General features: G+C 42.0%; 1 protein-coding gene across 2 annotated transcripts in view; it reads left to right on the top strand.

Moving 5' to 3' along the window:
* The window catches only part of THADA (THADA armadillo repeat containing), a 659,309-nt gene that overhangs the window by 206,568 nt on the left and 431,553 nt on the right, over positions 1-21,188 (top strand). For both annotated transcript variants that reach the window (XM_073672037.1, XM_073672036.1), the window contains one exon: positions 9,230-9,352. In XM_073672037.1, the coding sequence (XP_073528138.1) occupies positions 9,230-9,352 (123 nt within the window). The remainder of the gene's footprint in view (positions 1-9,229; positions 9,353-21,188) is intronic.

The following is a 21,188-nucleotide window of genomic DNA, read 5'->3' as shown; positions in this document are numbered from 1 at the left end:
GTCCATCTCTATCTCCAGGAAGAGGAGGTGGGTCCATCTCTATCTCCAGGAAGAGGAGGTGGGTCCATCTCTATCTCCAGGAAGAGGAGGTGGGTCCATCTCTATCTCCAGGAAGAGGAGGTGGGTCCATCTCTATCTCCAGGAAGAGGAGGTGGGTCCATCTCTATCTCCAGGAAGAGGAGGTGGGTCCATCTCTATCTCCAGGAAGAGGAGGTGGGTCCATCTCTATCTCCAGGAAGAGGAGGTGGGTCCATCTCTATCTCCAGGAAGAGGAGGTGGGTCCATCTCTATCTCCAGGAAGAGGAGGTGGGTCCATCTCTATCTCCAGGAAGAGGAGAGTGGGTCATTGTCTCTCTACAGCAGGGATGTCAAACTCAAATACACAGTGGGCCAAAATTAAAAACTTGCACAAAATCACGGGCCAATTTTGTTATTTATTAAATAAAATGTCTACAATTGAGGAAGTTTTTCCTTACCTAATATAGCAACAAACTTAAAGGAGTTGTCACACAAACAAAGTTTATTTTAATTAATAAATCTTAAGAGACAGACCACATGACTAGAGCATTGGGTATTTCCTCTATGGCTGGGGTGCACAAAGAAATCATTGCTTCCCATAGCATAATTTCTAATTGGGCCCTGCCCACCTCCAAAAAAAGAAAAAAAAAAGACCCTTAACCCCTTTACGACCTATGATAGATATATAGGTACGTCATAGGCCACCTCCCCCTGTTTGATGCGGGTTCCGGCGCTGAGCCCATATCTTTTCCAGCACATGTCAGTTGATCTCATCAGCTGACATGAGTCCCTAACAGCCGCTGGTGGAATTGTGATCCACCCACGGCTATTAACATATTAAATGCCACGGTCAAACTCCGACAGCGGCATTTAACATGGCCGCTCCGGAAGCGCTTCACTAGCTCTGCCCATCGGCGTGCCTGTCACATGATCGCGGGGCGCCCATGGGTTGGCATGACAACCCGGGGTCTGCAGGAGCATTGGGTTGTCATTGTCGAACTGCTATGAGCGCCCCCCAGTGGCCGGCGCTCATAGCATTTTTGCTACACATAGCCCCATTCAAAAGAAAACAATTTAAAAAAATACACATTTTGGTATCGCCGGGTTCAGAATCGCCCGATCTATCAACATTTGAAAAGAATTAATCCGATCGGTAAACGGTTTAACGAGAGAAAGAAACAAAACGCCAGAATTATGATTTTTTGGTCACCGCAACATTGCAATAAGAGGCAAACGAAACATTGTATCTACCCCAAAATAGTATAGATAAAAATACCAGCTTGGTGTGCAAAATATAAGCCCCCACCCAGCCCCGGATCATGAAAACTGGAGACGCTACAGGTCTCGGAAAATGGCGCCATTTTTTTTTTATTTTTATTTTTTTACACACATTGGATTATTTTTTTTCCACTACTTAAATACAAAAAGAACCTACGGTGTGTGTGTGTATATATATATATATATATATATATATATATATATTTGGTATTTATGACAATCATAATGGCAGGTCAGTTTTAGCATTTAGTGAATATATTGAAAAAAAATTGGGGAATTGCACTTTTTTTTGCAATTTCACCGCACTTGGAATTTTTTTGCAGTATTCCAGTACACGATATGGTAAAACCAAGGGTATCGTTCAAAAGTACAAATTGTCCCGCAAAAAACAAGCCCTCACATGGACATATTGACGAAAAAATAAAAAAGTTATGGCTCTGGGAAGAAGTGGAGCAAAAAATGCGAAAACTGAAAAACCCAAGGTGGTGAAGGGTTTAATATTCGGTGCGGTCACAGAAGAGCATATCTCACAATTTTGCTGCCCTTACTAAATAATTTTCCTCCTATTAAAGTCCCTAGATTGCCCTTTCATTTCCTCATAAAGTATGATACCAACAAAAGTGCCCCCCAACACAGTATGATACCCCCAGAGTGAATTCCTCCACAGTACACTGCAGGGCTGTGGAGTCGGAGTCTGTCCATTTTGGTGGAGTCGGTATAAAATGGACCGACTCCAAATCCTAAAATATATAATAAATTGGGTACAGTAGTTCAATGTAGTTTGTGGGGAATATTTTTTCATAGGAATTTGGGAAAGTTATGAAATGTCCTATAAATGGCTGTCCTATTCCTGATCTAAGGGTCTAGACTTTTAGCTGAGACGAATCTGTGCTACAGTAAATTTATCACTTAAACATGAACCTTTGTATGAGGGATTTGGAGTAGTGGAGTCGGTGTCATGGAAATTGAGGAGTCGGAGTCAGAGGTTTGGCTTACCTGCAGCTCCACAGCCCTGGTAAACTCCACACGCATGGTATGGTGACCCTACTGGTATCCCCCCCCCCCCTCATCTCCCCTGCCAAAGTATGGTGACCACAATACAGTATGATGCCACAACTGTGATTCCCATACAGCCCTCCACACAGTATAATGTGCTCCACATAGTCCTAAATTCAGAATAATGACCTCAGTCCTCCATACAGAATAATGGGTCCCACATAGTCCTCCATTCAGAATAAGTACCTTACTTAGTCCTCCATATGGCGTCGCGGGTGAGCCAAATATAATCACCCTGAGGACCAGATTTGGCCCACGGGCCAGAGATAGACCAACCTCCGCTTCCTGTAGAACATACATGTCAATCTGTCACGGGTGTGTCAGAGGTGACAGACAGTCACCCTGCAGTGGTTTGCAGGAGATCTCCACATTTGGTAATGCAGACAGCTGCCTAGATAGAAGGCTGTGTTTAGGACCCAGCGACTACCTCCCTTTAGTCTGGGTGTATATATACCTGTTGTGTCTAGGTGGGCGTCGCCGGTTATACTCATTTCTCCTTGTAACTTGGCTGAAGGAGCACCACGTCCTCTCTGGAGTCTTGAGAGTTGTTGTTGTTGTTGGAGTTGTTCTAAAACTAAGTTGTTATTCCCCTGTGTTGTCTTCCCCTTTTGTCTTTAGAGTGCTTGTGGAGGTTGACTAGTGCTCATCTCCTTCCACCCCCAGTTGTAGCCTTACACCAGGGATAGTCGGGCAAGGCACGTGAACGGCGACAGCTGCGGAGGCTGTATAGGGACGTTAGGGGAAGACAGGGTGATGCTAGTACAATTTAGGAGGTCACCTCTTCCCCTTTCCCTAGTGTCTGGGCTCCCTTTACCTTTCCCCCCTGTGTTGCACTCACACCTGGCGTGACACTATCTCTATCGTCAGGAAGTGGCGACCGGGTCTTTGTCTCTCTACAAGAAACAGAACTGGGTTTATCTGTTTCTTCAGGAAGTGGGGAGCGGAGGTGGGTCTATCTCTCCCTTTAGATTATTTTATGAAGAAAACAAACAGAAGCGCCCACGCATATAGGGAGGGCATCACCTGGAGAAGATGTACACTATCCTGGTGTGGTTGTTGTGCTGAGTGCACTACTCACTTGACTCGCTTGGGTAATTTGGACAGCTGCAGCCGACGGCTCCTTCCTGTTAACGGTATAGGCACATCCACTAGTTTTTGATATGGTCCACTCCTTTGGTTTTGATGTGTCTTTCCAGGAGGTTAGTAGATGTCAAGCAATACCGGGTGTTGTACAGACACACTTGTCAGAAAGGAAATACGGCACTCCCAGTTAGAAGTAGGTGCCCGGATAGGATCCCAATCCATAATTCTAAAATGGTAAGAAAAATCCGTCACTCTGAAGTGATTATGGTGAGTAAACACAAGACTTTTATTACAGTGGTCCTAATAGGTACTGTGTATCATACGTGACGTTTCGGTCAATGGAGGCAGCGCTGAGCGTATTGGCAACGTCCGTTGCTGGAGCATGGCTCTTCTATATCTTTTCCCATACACATGTGTATCAGGCCTCAGGGTATGTTTGATAAAGGTCTCCCTTGACCAAAACATCACGTATGATACAATTCATCCACTTCAAGTGCCGTCAGAATTCTAAGAAAGAGGAACTGCCAACTCAAAAAGAGTGGATGGCAAGTTACAGAGTATGAAAATCGGGACAGTTCCCGCACACCTATTACAGCCCGTACCAAAATCAGTTTTACCTTTTATGCGGAATGAGGGCAGTAAGTCCTAGCTTCTTTAGAGGTACAGTTTAGGGAACGCATTATTTAGCACCCCCTTATGTCACTACTTATTGACGTTGGATCTACTAAACTTTGAACAAGGCAGTCCTTGGCTGTTGCCCATACATTTTGTTAGACTTCGAGCACTGCCCGACGGGTTAATCAGCTGAGCGCGAGACGTATGGTCATTAGCATGTTAATCTATACGACCATCTTGACGCAAGATCTCACTTTCTGCAAACCACAGCAAAATCGAAAACACATTTCTGAGTTTTATCGCCGAGACGCGGCCGTCTTCTGATGTGCTTCCTCGTGCATATTTATGCTCTAAGCATGTTTGATCAGTTACGTCTACATCTGTTACACTCGTTTTTTCGCTTTGTTTTTTTTTTTTTTTACGCCTTTCATATTGTTTTTTTTATTTTATATTTTTGGACACCGCACAATTCCCTATTGAGACTCTGATGAATATCCTAGTCACGTGATTAAGGGATTTATTTCTTCACTTATACCAGAGTCTGGGACGTTTCCCAGAACCACCTCAGGCGTTTTACGTTTGCATTTAAAACGGTCTGACGGCAAATTTGGGATGTACGATCCATTTATGTTAATTATATTAATGTATATTTTACGCTTGCAGGTAAGGTAGAGCATTAGGTAATGATGATGAGGATCTTGTAATAAGGCAATAATAAATTATAAACTTTGAAGCCTGCAATTATTTATTAACAAGATACGTGGCTCCGATCCAAGCACTGGGTTGAGCGGGAAGGGACGTGCAATTAGAAAAGCTTGCATAATAGCGTTACATTTATTTGTACATACCTGCATCAATAAAATTCCCATTTTTCATTGGTCGTCTAGACATGAAGTTAATTCGCCTTGTGCAAGAACTGCCTCATATCATAACTTTTCCGAAATTTTATAGGAAAAATTCCCCATACAAGCGATTTCTAATCGGTGCGTTACGACACCAGTCTGTGTGTTAAGGATTACAATGCATAACTCTTAAAGGGAAATGTAAAAAAAAAAAAAAAAATTTCCACCTACACATCATTCCGGGTGACTTCTTTTATTTGATTTTTAAGTGATTTTTTTTTTTTTTTTTATAGAACTTTGTGCACTTTAGGTTTACGGGCATTTTGTGCATTTTATAGCTCAGAAGGTCTATAGTCCCAGGCAGAAAAATTCCTAACCTAACAGATATAATCTCTGGATTGATGTCTTCAGACAGTCCGAATTTACTGTGGATTTTTGGTGCAGGTTCCACATTGCAAATTCACAGTAATTTAACAGTATTGTGGATGGGGAGGTTTAAGAAAAATCTAAATAGAAAGTCGAGCACGTCGTGAATTTTCGATTCCACTGTATGTTAATCATGCCGTTTATTTGTCTAAGCCCTGCCCACAATCACAATAATGAACATAAAAAAAAAATATATGTGAACACATGTAAAATAGATGGTAAAAGAGGCACAAATTAAAGAAGAATAATGCGCAAATGGAAAAACAGGCAAAAAACACAAACTAGACCAAAAAAGGCGCAAATGCAATAATGATTCGGGCCCTAATTTTGGAAATAGTTTTAATTAAAAGTCTCGTTGTTTCGAGTTGAGCACTGTTTCTATATAAATAGACTGCAAAACACATGCTTTGTCCAAATAATAACTGCCCTGCAAATGCACTATAAAAGCAGACAGTTTTGCTCATGTGAACTCTGCCTTATTCCTTATTCACACATACAGTGGGGAAAATAAGTATTTGATAACACTGACGATTTTGCAAGTTTTCCCACCTACAAAGAATGGAGAGGTCTGTAATTTTTATCGTAGGTACGCTTCACCTGTGAGAGACCGAATCTAAAAAATAAAAATCAGAAAATCACATTGTATGATTTTTACATAATTAATTTGCTTTTTATTACATGCAATAAGTATTTGATCACCTACCAACCTGCATGAATTCTGGCTCTCACAGACCTGTTAGCGTTTCTTTAATAAGCCCTCCTACTCTGCACTCATTACCTGTATTAATTGCACCTGTTTGAACTCGTTACCTGTATAAAAAGAACCTGTCCACACACTCAATCAATCACACTCCAACCTCTCTACCATGGCCAAGACCAAACAGCTGTCTAAGGACACCAGGAACAAAATTGTAGACCTGCACAAGGCTGGGATGGGCTACAGGAAAATAGACAAGCAGCTTGGTGAGAAGGCAACAACTGTTGGCACAATTATTAGAAAATGGAAGAAACATAAGGTGACTGTGAATCTTCCTCGGTCTGGAACTCCATGCAAAATCTCGCCTCCTGGGTTAAGGATGATTCTGAGAAAGGTCCTGAATCAGTCCAGAACTACACGGGAGGACCTGGTCAATGACCTGAAGAGAGCTGGGACCACAGTCTCAAACATTGCTGTTAGTAACACACTACGCTGTCAAGGATTGAAATCTACAGGGCACGCATGGTCCCCTGCTCACACCAACACATGTCCAGGCCTGTTTGTAGTTCGCAGATGATCCAGAGGAGGCATGGGAGAAGGTCATGTGGGTCAGATTGAGACCAAAATAGAACTTTTTGGTATCAACTCCACTCGCCGTGTTTGGAGGAAGAAGATTGAGTACAACCCTAAGAACACCGTCCCAACCGTAAAGCATAAAAATTACAGACCTCTCCATTATTTGTAGGTGGGAAAACTTGCAAAATTGTCAGTGTATCAAATACTTATTTTCCCCACTGTCAGTGTGTAATGTAGTGTCAGTGTGTTAATATACTCACTGATCCCGGTCTTCCCAATAACTCATGCCGCTTTGGTCTTCTGAGTCATGTGATGGCTATTCCGACTTGCCGGATCACACTGGGATTTATGTGTGACCCAGAATTTGCTTTTACAATGTTAAGTCTATGGGGAGTCAGAACAAGGCGCCATAGGTTTTCATTGTTATAGCGACTTCCTGCTCATACATAGAGCGCAGTGTGAGTCGGCAAGCCGAAATAGCTGTCATGTGACACAGAAGATGACCTGTGCGTCAGTGGAAACGGGGGAAGACTGCAGTTGGTAAGCATATTAACACACTGACACTACAGTACATACACATTTACACAGGTTTAGGCAATAAATAAATGTTTGGGAGTGCTTCTTTAACAGTTCTCCAAATTCATTACAAAATGCCACTTTAATGACTACTGTAGTCTCAGAATTATTCACCCCTTCTTAATAATCATCTTTAGTACTTATTAGAGTCCCTCTGGCTGTTATGACCTGCTGCAGAAATGATGCATAGAAGGACACCAGTTTCTGGCAGCATTTCTGAGGAGTCTTAGACTATTTTTATGAGCAATGACCTCCAGGTCTCTAATATACTTGGGATTGTGTGGTGCCTTCTTCAAATCCCACCAAGGATTTTCTATGGGGTTCTATTCAGGTGACCATGACAGTCACTTAAGAATCTTCCATGACTTCTTCTGAAGCCAGGTCTTGGTGGATTGTGAGGTATGCTTGAGATCCTTGTTATGTTGGAAAAACCAATGACGCCCAAGCTTCAGTTTCCTCACAGAAGGCACAATGTTTTCACCTAAGATTTCCTGATACTTGATTGAATCCATCTTGCCTACCACATGCTGCAGCTTTCCTGTGGCATAAGAAGAAAAGTAGCTCCAGAGCATCACCGAACCACAACTATGCTTCACTGTAGGCATCACTGAGTCATTACCATGCTTCACTGTAGGCATCACTGAGGCACCACCATGCTTCACTGTAGACTTCACCAAAACACCACCGTGCTTCATTATAGGCATTAACGAGCCACCACCCTGCTTCACTTCATGTATCACTGAGCCATCGCAATGCTTAACTGTAGACATACCAAGCCTCCACCAGGCTTCACTGTAGGTATCACCGAGCCTTTGCCATGCTTCACTATAGAACTTGCCATACCTCCGCTATGCTTCACTGTAGCCATCACCAAACCTCTGCCATTCCTCACCATACGCATCACCGAGTCTCTGCCATGCTTCACTATAGGTATCACCGAGCCTCCGCCATCCTTCATGATAAGCTTCATAGAGCCTCCGCCATCCTTCATGATAAGCTTCATAGAGCCTCCGCCATCCTTCATTATAAGCATCACCGAGCCTCCGCAATGCTTCATCACCATTCCTCTGCCATGCTTCACTGTTTCGTCCTGCTTCTCTGTAGTCAGGGTGTTCTTTTCACCATGTACTTCATTCTTTTTCCTCCAGGCATATTTCTGACCCATAGATTTGAAACGCTTTCGTTTCATTACTCCACAGATCAGAGTCCCAGAACATCTATGGCTTACTCATATAGTTTTGAGTACATTGGAGACAACTTTTCTTCTGACTTTTGGTCAGTAGAGGCGCATGTCTTGTAGATTTGGGCATGGGCATGAAGACATTCAGCGTTTAGTATGCGCCTTATTTTGCAAACTGAAACTTCAGTGTCTGTCGCCACTGAATTTTGCTGTCCGTGGAAATTGACAGCACACAGAAGAAAAACACTGATTTGTTAAGACCTAGGATGCATTGGAACAATCAAAAACGTTGGATGCAAAGGCCGATTTTACTTTTCATCTTTCTATAAAATGTTCTATGCAAATTGACCCTTCAGAGAGGAAGAGAACTAGAACTTTAGCGCCACCTATAGTAAGTAGCAATCCTAAAAGTCAATATCGACTCTCTAACGAGCCTTGTCACATGACTTAGGATAAAAGCCAAACCAGAATCTCAATTTGCAGACAGTGTTTCGGGGTACTGCCCCCTCATCAGTGCAAAGTGTGAGATCTGGTTTGTATGGTATATATAAAATGTCTGATGTGTTCTGTGCATTTTGTCCTCATCGTTTTTAATATCTCTGCTTGCTGTTAGTAGATTCAAATGATCTTGTTTTCAACCAGAGTCAGAAATCCACTCCAGATCTGATGCGCAAAGATGATGGCCTGCTACAATGTGTCCAGTGTGTAGCAATGCAGGATCTATGAGTTGGTAGGTCTCGTACACTGATACATTGTAGCAAACCATGATGACAGAGAAATATTTGGGTTTTAGTTCATAGACTGTTGGCTGTGTTGGATACATTGTAGCAAACCTTCACTTCATCTGCAACATTTTAACTGTTTGTCCTTTTTCTCTTGTAGGTTCATGCTTTGAATATTCTGAGAGCGGTTTTTCGGGATACCCGTCTTGGTGAAAATGTAATTCCTTATGTAGGAGAGGGAACCCAGGCTGCAATTCTTGGATTTACTTCTCCGGTCTGGGCCGTAAGTCTTTTTGTTGCTCAAGTCTAAGCAAATCAACCAATATTTTCAAACCCTTTTAAATTGTTTTCTTTTTTTTTTTCAAAAAAGTGGAATGTGGGACCCAAAAAAACATTTTTGCAATTGGGTTTAATTTAAACATTTTGCACCATTTGCCTTCTATTGCTTCTAAGTTGTACTGTCTTTTGCAGAATGAGTTAACTGAGAATCCATCAGTGAGCTAATTATGACGTGTTACCTGAGATGTACCTTTTTTCACGTCTTTTTCTGAGCTCCCCTGAGCTAATTAATGACCACTGACCTCATCTAAGTTGAATGTGCAAAGAAAAAAAAGAGCCTGTAAAAGCATAACAGTACAACATTGTTAATGAAACCCAATCGTAAAATTATTTTTAGCTCTAAAATACATGGATTTAAGTAGAAAAAATGCCCTTAAAGGTGAACACCACCTTTTACTGCAACTGGGACCTCAACATGATTTTCTGTATGATTTGTATTATTTTTATCTACATATTTTATGAGACTATAAAGTCACGATATGTATCATTCACAAAAGTTCGGATTATTCAAGACTGCTAAGTGCACGCAGCCACAATCCAGATGTCTCCTTGTAGACAGGTTTTCAATTATCTGACGGGGATTTGCACATGAATGTCTACCCGCTTGGACAACCAGTGTATTTTTTTTCTAATCTTAAATAGGTGCTGAATAATTTCTTATTATTTATTTGTATCAGTCAGAGCATTTATTTTTTCCTGAAATGGAGTCATAGAGAGAAATCATTCTGTCCGCCTGCAGCCACCACTAGATGGAGCTTGTGAGTTTACTGCATACTGGTATACACTGATCAAAGCTCCCTCTAGTGGTGACTGAACATTAAAACATGTCAGTGCCTAGAACTTGGAGCTCAATCCACAAAGCCAATATCTTTTCGTTATAAAGTAATATTAAGAAATCTATTAGTGCAGAATTTCAGACAAAGCGCCATTGTGTCATATGACCCATTTTCGAGCTGTTTTCAGCTCCTGATTGGCACCTGTATTTATTGCCTTGCACCCCTTCCTCACCCGATTATACATTTTGCACTTTTATTCTTTTCTTGCATATTTACGACCTACACATTGTTTTCTAAATATGTCCGGGAAGTGCAAACTTAGGAAATATTCTGCACTACGGGGCTTCTACCACTGAGCGGCAGTGAAAGGGTTAATTCACGGGGTGGAGGCCTCACCCGTTGAGGTTAAATCTCAGCATGCCTTGCTAGTTGTTATGCACCGCAGTTCAGCAAATAATCTGGCTCTGGGGGTGTATAGCGATCGCTGCATGTTTGACTAGCGGTTATATTCACCTTCGAGCACTGGTAACATCTGTTGCACATAAAATCTGCATGCTCCCGAGACATTAAGCCGTGAGTTATTGCTTTTTCCACTGTCACGTCTTTGGACAGATTAGACTTGGTACCATGGAACCCTCCCGAACCTCTTCCCTTATTCTCTAGAAACCTATATGCCAAGTGCCAAGGTGAAGCACTGACAAAGCGTTCTCAATTAATGAGCTGAAATCTCTGCAGAACAGAGAAACTTTCCCCTCCCCATGCGCTGCCATGATACGGCCTGTCCTCGTGGAAACATTAAGCACTTCTCCACCTCCCCCTTCTCATAGATTCTGGTTATGTCTTAACTTGAATGATCGCAGGAAGAGAAAAATGAAGCCAGAATACAAATCACTAACCAAGAAACAAATTTATATTAATGTGTTCTACATCATGAAGCCTGAAGAAGTCCTCGAGTTTTCATCCTTGGGCTAACACTAACCCTACGGAGATCTACAGCTCAAGGCACCTAATATAGTAAATGTTAGAAACGTGGTCCTAGGTTTGATAATAAAGAGAACTTGTCATTCTATTCTTGCTGCCCAAACCTCTGGCCGAATCTGCCCAGCGCTGCTGTAGTTGATTATCAGGCCTCTCCTTCTTTACCACTATAGGGGAGGATGGGGACAACGAGACTTATTCTAAATCTGTCAATTCATGCTTTCCAAATCACGGGCAACATGATTCAGACCCTGCCAGCACGTTGGCAGCCAGGTATACAGTGGGTACGGAAAGTATTCAGACCACTTTAAATTTTTCACTCTTTGTTTCATTGCAGCCATTTGGTAAATTCTAAAAAGTTCATTTTTTTTTCTCATTAAAGTACACTCTGCACCCCATCTTGACTAAAAAAAACAGAAATGTAGATATTTTTGAAAATTTATTCGAAAAGAAAAACTGAAATATCATATGGTCATAGGTATTCAGACCCTTTGCTCAATATTGAGTAGAAGCACCCTTTTGAGCTAGTACAGCCATGAGTCTTCTTGGGAATGATGTAACAAGTTTTTCACACCTGGATTTGGGGATCCTCTGCCATTCTTCCTTGCAGATCCTCTCCAGTTCCGTGAGGTTGGATGGTGAACGTTGGTGGACCGCCATTTTCAAGTCTCTCCAGAGATGCTCAATTGGGTTTAGGTCAGGGCTCTGGCTGGGCCAGTCAAGAATGGTCACAGATTTGTTCTGAAGCCACTCCTTTGTTATTTTAGCTTTGTGCTTAGGGTCATTGTCTTGTTGGAAGGTGAACCTTCGGCCAAGTCTGAGGTCAAGAGCACTCTGGAAGAGGTTTTCGTCCAGGATATCTCTGTACCTGGCCGCATTCTTGTTTCCTTCAGTTGCAACCAGTCGTCCTGTCCCTGCAGCTGAAAAACACCCCCATAGCATGATTCTGCCACCACCATGTTTCACTGTTGGGATTGTATTGGGCAGGTGATGAGCAGTGCCTGGTTTTCTCCACACATACCGCTTATAATTATCACCAAAAAGTTCTATCTTCGTCTCATCAGACTGGAGAATCTTATTTCTCATAGTCTGGGAGTCCTTCATGTGTTTTTGAGCAAACTCTATGCGGGCTTTCATATGTCTTGGACTGAGGAGAGGCTTCCATCGGCCACTCTGCCATAAAGGCCCGACTGGTGGAGGGCTGCAGTGATAGTTGACTTTGTGGAACTTTCTCCCATCTCCCTACTGCATCTCTGGAGCTCAGCCACAGTCATCTTGGGGTTCTTCTCTACTTTTCCACCAAGGCTCTTCTCCCACGATTGCTCAGTTTGGCTGCATGGCCAGGTCTAGGAAGACTTCTGGTGGTCCCAAACGTCTTCCATTTAAGGATTATGGAGGCCACTGTGCTCTTAGGAACCTGGAGTAATGCAGAAACTCGTTTGTAACCTTGGCCAGATCTGTGCCTTGCCACAATTCTGTCTCTGAGCTCCTTGGGCAGTTCCTTTGAGCTCATGATTCTCATTTGGTCTGACATGCACTGTGAGCTGTGAGATCTTTTATAGACAGGTATGTGCCTTTCCAAATCAAGTCCTATCAGTTTAATTAAACACAGATGGACTCCAATGAAGGAGTAGAACCATCTCAAGGAGGATCACAAGGAAATGGACAGCATGTGACTTAAATATGAGTGTCTGAGCAAAGGGTCTGACCATGTGATATTTCAGTTTTTCTTTTTTAATAAATTTGCAAAAATTTCTACATTTCTGTTTTTTTTTCAGTGAAGATGGTGTGCAGAGTGTACTTTAATGAGAAAAAAATGAACTTTTTAGAATTTACCAAATGACTGCAATGAAACAGAGTGAAAACTGTAAAGGGGTCTGAATACTTTACGTACCCACTGTATGTTCTTCCAGGCCTCCTCTTCTCAGCTCTGTTTTCTTTGATTAACAGGCCTCCGCATCTTTAGCACTATAGGGGAGGATGGGGACAATCGAGACTTTATCTAAATCTGTCGATTCGTGCTGTCCAAATCACGGGCAACATGAATCAGACCCTGCCAGCACGGTTGCAGCCAGGTGTATTTTCTTCCGGGCCGGCTCTTCACAGCGCTGCTCAAGTTGATTGACACGTGTCTCCCGATGTACACACATGGGGGAGAACTATCACTCGCCTGGAGCAACATGAATCGGGATCTGGCAGCACGATTACTGACAGGTATGTTTTTTTCTGGAGCGATCTGGCATTTCAGTCAAAAACGCAGTTTAAAGATCTGACTGGGGATGGCGCTGGACTAGTTTTGCCTCTGGCTATGGTCCATGGCCGGGTCTTTAAACTGTGTTTTCTCTGAAATGCCAGATCATTCCAGAAAAAAAACATACCTGTCTATCTCCCTTCATCATGCATCTCTCAGATTCCACAGCAAAAACCTGCTGACAGATTTCCTTTAGTCAAGCTGAATTGCAATACCAAACACACCCCAGGGACAAGTATGGCGCTGTTTGTGGAAGAACGCTGCCATGTTTTTCTAATTTTGGACAATCTCTGTCATGTCTGTCATTAAGCAGTTGTTTCTCTCTCCAGTGGTCAAAAATGGATCAAGAATCCAAGAAATCACGGAAACTGTCTTTTTTTTTTTTCCCTGAACTAACACAAGTGATATCATTTATATTCATTCATTGTTATATGTCTTTACTAGAAAAAAACAAAACAAAAACCCTTCCCCATGTGGCACCTTCATTCTCCAGAAAATGGGACATGTCAGCTCTTGGGTCCGCACTGTGTATCAGCGGCTGTCCTGTACATTACCTGATTTACGGCTTTTCGTAGCATATGTTTTTATATTTACTTTTTGTGCCATTTATGCCACTCTGTGCTCAGCCTCTGCATGTCTTTATGTGACACACAAGCAGCACTTTTGGAAAAAAATTCATAGAATACTTTTTTTTTTATTATAGTTTAGCCTTTTTATATGTCCATCAAAAGAAAGTTTATTAAAATATGACATCTGCAAAAGCCATTCTTTACAGCCCTCTGCCTTGGGTAATATCCTAGCAAAAGAGGTTTAGTACGGCTGTTTGGGGAGCTGGAGGGTGGATGAGCTTCTTATTTTCTTGAAGGAAGCTGCCTCTGTGTGCTGACATTACAGCTGTTGTTGTTTTAAGTAATGTCTGTTTTAATAGCTTTTTCATTCATGCTACATTTTTGGTTGTTTGGCTCATTAATAGATTTGATATTAGCCACATGATAGGGGAACCTGAGCTTTGGGACTAGTGTTGTAACTAAAGTCCTTTGGGCCCTGGTGTAAAATTTGGATTGAAGCCCCCACCAGCAAGTTGATCAGACGTACAGGCCTCTATAATAAGTCTTCCATACTGGACCCCATCCTGTGATAATGGCCCCCATCCTGGGCCTTTTATTTAATAATGTCCTTTGTCCTGGGCTCTTTTTAGTTTATAATGTCCCCTATCCGAGCCTTTTTATTTAGGAATGTTTTCTATCCCGAACCCTTTATTTAAGAATGTCTTCTAAAACATAAATTATACTCATCAGTCTTCACTCCCGCGGCGAGCACCATCTTCTTCATCCTCCATAGTGGCGCAAGGGGTGGGTGGCGCATGACAATGATGTTATGTGCCGCCCGCAAAATACACACCAACGTCATCAGCCGGCATCTGATTGGCCTGCGTCCTATATTGCTATTGCGGTGCAGAGAGCCAATGGCCAATGTATTGAGGTGCAGAGCCAATGGCTCTCTGCACTTCAATACATTTAAGCAGTATGCGTGAGGACACGTGCATACGTGGTGTCGGTGGTCCCCCTTTCTTCACGGGCCCAGTCGCAGAAAGGTGACGCTGTTTGGAACCCCTGACATTCCCATAATTGAAGCGACAGAGGTCTGCGGTTGTATCCAATTCTGCCACATGAGAAAATTTGCAGTATCCTACAAGGAAGCAATCATCAGAAAATGACCAATTGTTTAAATCTGTTTTTTTGTGTGGCATGCATTTTTTGTCACATATCTAATAATAGTAAGCTTTCAAGTTTCACACTGGCCACTGAGACTATTTGAGACTTCCTGTCCTTTCGGGATGAGTTTACAGCAGCATGACTAGTTACACCTTTATGCACAGCTGAAAACAGAGGATCCACCGATCACAATAGGTGATATCACAGCTGACCCTGCTCCCCTTCCTTTACAATGACCTTAGCACACGCTCATTAGATGCTTCAATGCAAAAGATAGTCACAGTCTATTCATTGTGGCTAATGTACATGTGCTATTTCCTGAAACTGAAAGTTAGCATAAAAAAACTACCAGTGGGCAGTGTGAAAATTGCAAAATATGGGGGGAGTGGTGGAAACGCCAACATATAAAAAAAATGATATATATATTAAACACAAAAACCTGATTATTAATATGATTTCAAAATGCAAAGTTAAACAGTATTCTAATTCGTCTTCATTAAAAATGTTCTACCGTTTTGCTGGGGCAGTGTCTAGAAGTCCTTTATATACAAATCCTTCAGAGCTCTTGTTCCTTCTTCTGAAGCTATCAGCAGAGAGGATTGTACAGAGATCTCCACAGCATAAACAGGGAGAAGTATCTCAAGAAAGGCAAAGAAAACATTGTATAGAAAAGGGAGAAAGCACATGCAAAGGAAATTGCAGGATAAAGCTGTGTTGATACATGAGCTACTGAAAACTTCGGCACTTTGGCTGCACATGGAGCTCATATCCTGCCTGTATTACAGGGACCGACACTCCCACAAGAGAATAATATGAAGCTTGGATCCGACTTCAAACTACATATCCAATGGATTTAAAAATGAATGCAGGATTGAAGATTATAGTTCAAAAGTGTAAATGTGAAATTTGAGTGTAAATGGTAACTACTAATATATGTAAAAATATTTTTTACTCATATTAAACATGTAAGTAGACTTTAATACACCGCCAACCATGTAATATTATTATTCATTTATATAGCACCATTGATTTCATGGTGCTGTACTTGAGAAGGTAAGGAGTTACATACAAAGTACAAATAAATTACAGTGAACAAACTAACAATGATAGGTACAGAGAGGAGAGGACCCTGCCCTTGCAGGCTTACAGGCTACAGGATGGTAGGGAAGGAGACAGTAGGTTGGGGGGATTCAGTAGCTCCGATGGTGTTGAGGTGACAGCATAGTTATTGCAGGCTGTAGCTTTCTGGAGGAGATGCATTTTCAAGTTCCGTCTGAAAGTTCTGAATGTGGTGGATAATCGGACGTGTTGGGGCACAGAATTTCAGAGAATGGGAGATACTCGGGGCAAGTCGTGTGTGGGAGAGAAGGAGGTCTTGGGAGGACCGGAGGTTACCTGTGGGAAGATATAGGGAGATTAGTTCAGAGATATACGGAGGAGACAGGTTATAGACTGCTTTGTAGGTCAATGCTGGTAGTTTGAACTGGATTCGTTGGGGAATTGGGAGCCAAAGAAGGCATTTGCAGAGGGTAGAAGCTGAGGAAGAGCGAGGCGAGAGGTGGATGGTGGTGCGAGAGTGCTAGCTGGGAGGCTACAGAGGAGAGGATATTGCAGTAGTCTAGGTGGGAGATGAGGGCTTGCACTAACATTTTAGTTGATTCAGGGTTGAGGAAAGAACGGATTCTTGAGATATTTTTGTGCTGGACGTGGTAAGAGCTTAGATATGCAGTTTGAAGGACAGGTCAGATTTACTCAGAGGCAGCAGACTTCCATTTCATTGGAGAGTGTGACGTCATTTACTGTGATAGAGTGGATTTAAGTGGGATGGAAGAAAGATGATGAGTTGAGTTTTTTGTCTTCATTGAGCGTTAGGAGGCGTGATGAGAAGGAGGATATGGCTGACAGACACTCTGTGATTCTGGACAGCAGAGAGTTGACTTCTGAGCCAGAGAGGTAGATCTGACTGTCGTCATGCATATAGGTGGTACTGGAAGCCAACCATAACCATGTTAGTGGTCACCTTCAGTTAATAAAATTGTAATACGAAGTTTCAGGCTGCAATCTTAATTCCTTTCTTCATTCCTTTATAGACACCTCTGATATGCAGCTTGCAGCTTGATCCAAGTTTCAGATTTTTGTTTTGTGGGAGTTTCTCTCCCTGTAATATAGGCTGGATATGAGCTCTGTGTGGATCCAAAGTGCAAGTTTTCACTTGCTATTTATTGATCACCGCTGCTCCAATACTGTAATTTTATCTCTGTACTGCCTTTTATTCTATTTCCTCTTAGATACTCTTTCTTCTCTCGGCTATATATCTGTGTACAAGCTCTTTTTGCTGCTATCTCTAACACTGATAGAAGAGGAGGTGAGAGCAAAGAGAGAAATGTCAGAATTCAGCAGGATCTATGAAACATTTCTAACATTTCTGCCAAAGCTAAATAAAGGACTTGCATACGCTGTGCTGCAGCTAAATGGTAGAAAATTTTTAACGAAGACTGTTTAAAAAGTTGGTTAATTTTCTATTTAGGAAGCAAATAAACAATTAAAAAAATTATGTGCAACAATGTACATAGCCTTTAGATATCCAGCATGTAATGCCACATTTACCCTTTAGTGGTGGTTATGGGAGAAATGTGCTACCATTACTTCCACAGCTGGTAACAGCTGTTAGCCACGGGATCCTAAAGTCGAACGATCAGCTAAGCTTTGTGCCACCTGTAAATGATAACCTCTCATCAAATCATATAATTTATTTTACCATCATCTGCATATAAAATAAAATTAGCTAAAGGTCCTTTTACACATCCCCTGTTAACATGAGAGCAATGAGGATCGATTATGTTAAAGGGCGTTAACAAAAATTGGAGTTTTGGAGTTTTAGAGTTTTTATAACTTCTAGGCTTGTTTTCTTCTCCAGATGGGATGTCTTTAAGAAGATTATCTTCTCATAATTAATGATGAATGACAGACAGATCTCCGCTCTGTTAACAGTGAAACATTTAAGCTATTTACTTTAACGCTTTGCTATTTAATATGTTTGCCCGGCTTTCTGATCTATAAAGGACCAATTACCTAGCAGATTGTACGTGCCAAAAGCATGCTGCGTGAGGCTTGTGCATAGACTGACGTTAGAGATAGATAGATAGAGATAGATAGAGATATATATATATATATCTCTATCTATCTATCTATCTATCTATCTATATATATATCTATATATGTCTATCTATATATATATAATCAAAAAATAGGAAACAGCACAAAAATTGTTTTCGGTGCAAAAAAAGCATGGAGTTTTATATATACACAGTACAGACCAAAAGTTTGGACACACCTTCTCATTTAGAGATTTTTCTGTATTTTCCTGACTATGAAAATTGTACATTCACACTGAAGGCATCAAAACTATGAATTAACACATGTGGAATTATATACTTAACAAAAAAGTGTGAAACAACTGAAAATATGTCTTATATTCTAGGTTCTTCAGAGTAGCCACCTTTTGCTTTGCTGACTGCTTTGCACACTCTTGGCATTCTCTTGATGAGCTTCAAGAGGTAGTCACCGGAAATGGTCTTCCAACATTCTTGAAGGAGTTCCCAGAGATGCTTAGCACTTGTTGGCCCTTTTGCCTTCACTTTGAGGTCCAGTCAGCCAGGTTACATCCTACTTGGCAATGTATGTGTCTTCATAGTGAGTGAAGGAATTCTTCCGCATTATTACAGGAATATAGTAGTTTTCATAGTGACATATATTAATCTGTTACTCGCATGCCTTCTAAGCGCCGTCCTACTCACCGCGTGTTTCAGTCTGCTGCACCCAGTCCCTGACCATAGCTCTGAGCTGCCTTGTGCTGCTTCTGAGTCATAGGAGGCCAAGGCCGAACTCTGCAGGAATTTGTATCCATTCTGTCCTGCAGAGATCTGCTTCCCCCTTCCTATCACCTGCCAGCATGTGATATATCAGGCGACTCCACCCTCCTTTGCTCACCTGAACTTAGGTTCTTAGTAGCTCAGTCACTAGTTCCCTGTATTGGCCTGTTCCTGTTTTGTCTCACCTGTTATCGACCCGGCTTGACTTCTCGTTTATCCTGGTCTCTCCACTTCTGACCTCAGCTATGAATTCTGAACCTATGCTGCCTGCCGTGACCTCAGACAGTCTGACTACACTTCTGTATCGACCACCTTTACCCAGTACTCGAGTCTCTGAGTCAGCTTCTGCAGTCCCGGGGACTGCCTTAAAGTGGTACCTTGTGTTTACCGGTGGCCCAGCCTACCCTCACCATCAGAGGCTCTAGTAAAGACCCGGTAGTCACACCCATCAAGAGTGAGTCCGGCCTCCGGCGCAGTGGGTCCACACCCACCAGAGTTGCAATATTTTAATAAAATATGTCTATTATTTGGAGCTATAGTAGTAATATCACATATGACACTTATCACATATGGAGACCACTGTTTCACCAAAGCGCTTTTTTTTACCCCACAACCTGCAATCAGTTTGTTCTTCTGGGGACACCAAAAAAACAATTTCCCAAAGCGGACTTTCCCTTTGGATATTCATGCGTGGAGCATGTATATGTTGAATGTTACCATTACAGCATTGTGATTGACGTCTCGTGAAATATTATTCAGACAATGTAGAAAATCCATAGTGTAAATCGATCAGCTCTGTGCATTTGAACTCATATCCGCTCTTTTCACATCTGTGTCGAAAGGTTTATAAAAGACAGATGTGGGCATATCCTAATTCAGCCACTTTCTTCTTGCGGAGCTCAACAGGTCCCAATGGGAAAACATGGCCAACCAGTAGTTTCTGTTGCAGCATGAAAGGTCAAGTCTACTACTACGGTAGCACTTACCGCTGATCTTATAGAGTAGTTCCCCATTGTGGCTCATTTAGGGTGGATTTGAGGCAGAAAAAGCCCTAAAAAGGGGCGCTCTTAGGGCTAGTACATTTAGTTAGATGACATTTGGTTTGGATGGAAAAAGGAAGCTCACACCAGGCACAACACTACTGCAAAGCGTGATTCATGATCAGTACAGCCTGATGTCACAATCCTTCCTGTAGACTCCACGAAGGTCATGGCAAATGAAACAGTAGTTTTTAGTCAGTGATTGGGCACATCAAGGCAAGAAGACATCCTAGGGCGCAGCTCTTCTGTAAAAATGAACTAGACATCTTGCAAAATGGCTTGATGAAGAAGCGTTGTGTATTGCGGTGGTCTCATGGTATACAAGGCATTGCAAAACCCTAGAGCTATCGAATTGTACTACAGTTGTGGTGGTCTCTAAGAATTCAATGTGTTTCAAAACCCTAGAACTTCAAAACATATTGTATGCTTTGAGACCACCACAGTAAAGATAATTTTTATTCATCAATCATTTTGGATCATCTCTATTTCATTCTTTGGATCAGCTGCATGCCAGGATGTCTTCTTGCCTTGGTCAACCCAAACACTAACCAAAAGCTTCTGGCTCTTAAAGTGAGGTCTCCATAGGGGAACTCCCCTCTACATTATCCATATGACCTATTAATGCTTGTAGACCAAAGCTGCCTTCATGAGACAACCCCTTTTTAAAGGTGATCCAAAAAGCAACCAGGTGTGAAGGAGCCATTATTAATCGGTAGATGTCTTTTTACCACTTCTTGGGCAATCATAGACTTTGAGTTGTTTGGTGTCACTCACTTCTGGGAGGTTAGTATCACCGATGACGTTGCGCTGCTCGGACATCTATACCTGCCAATGCGATGTCATAAGCAGAGCGCACCCCCTAATGTCGAAGTGAGCAGCGTTGAACAAACCCTTTTAGTACAAGTTCCGAAAATCCCTCCTTGATAATATTACTACCTCATTATCTGCTCTATAAATTTTTTAATCACATTATGCCATGCAGACAGTCTATTTACACTGGGTGAGTAAAGACTATCTACATAGTTAGTGTTGCGGTTTCATAAAATTATGGTAATTTTACATTCGGAGTCTGCTGCTCTTTAGTGATTTCATGGTCAATCCATGGGGTGAACGCTCTGTATCCTCCTAAGTTTTATGATGAGAGAGTG

The sequence above is a fragment of the Phyllobates terribilis genome, unplaced genomic scaffold, assembly GCF_046119375.1.
Source record: "Phyllobates terribilis strain yellow unplaced genomic scaffold, ASM4611937v1 Scaffold_3__8_contigs__length_932513732, whole genome shotgun sequence".
NCBI lineage: Eukaryota > Metazoa > Chordata > Amphibia > Anura > Dendrobatidae > Phyllobates > Phyllobates terribilis.
The sequence above is the reverse complement of the archived record's forward strand: the minus strand, read 5'-3'. Positions and strand labels throughout refer to the sequence as shown.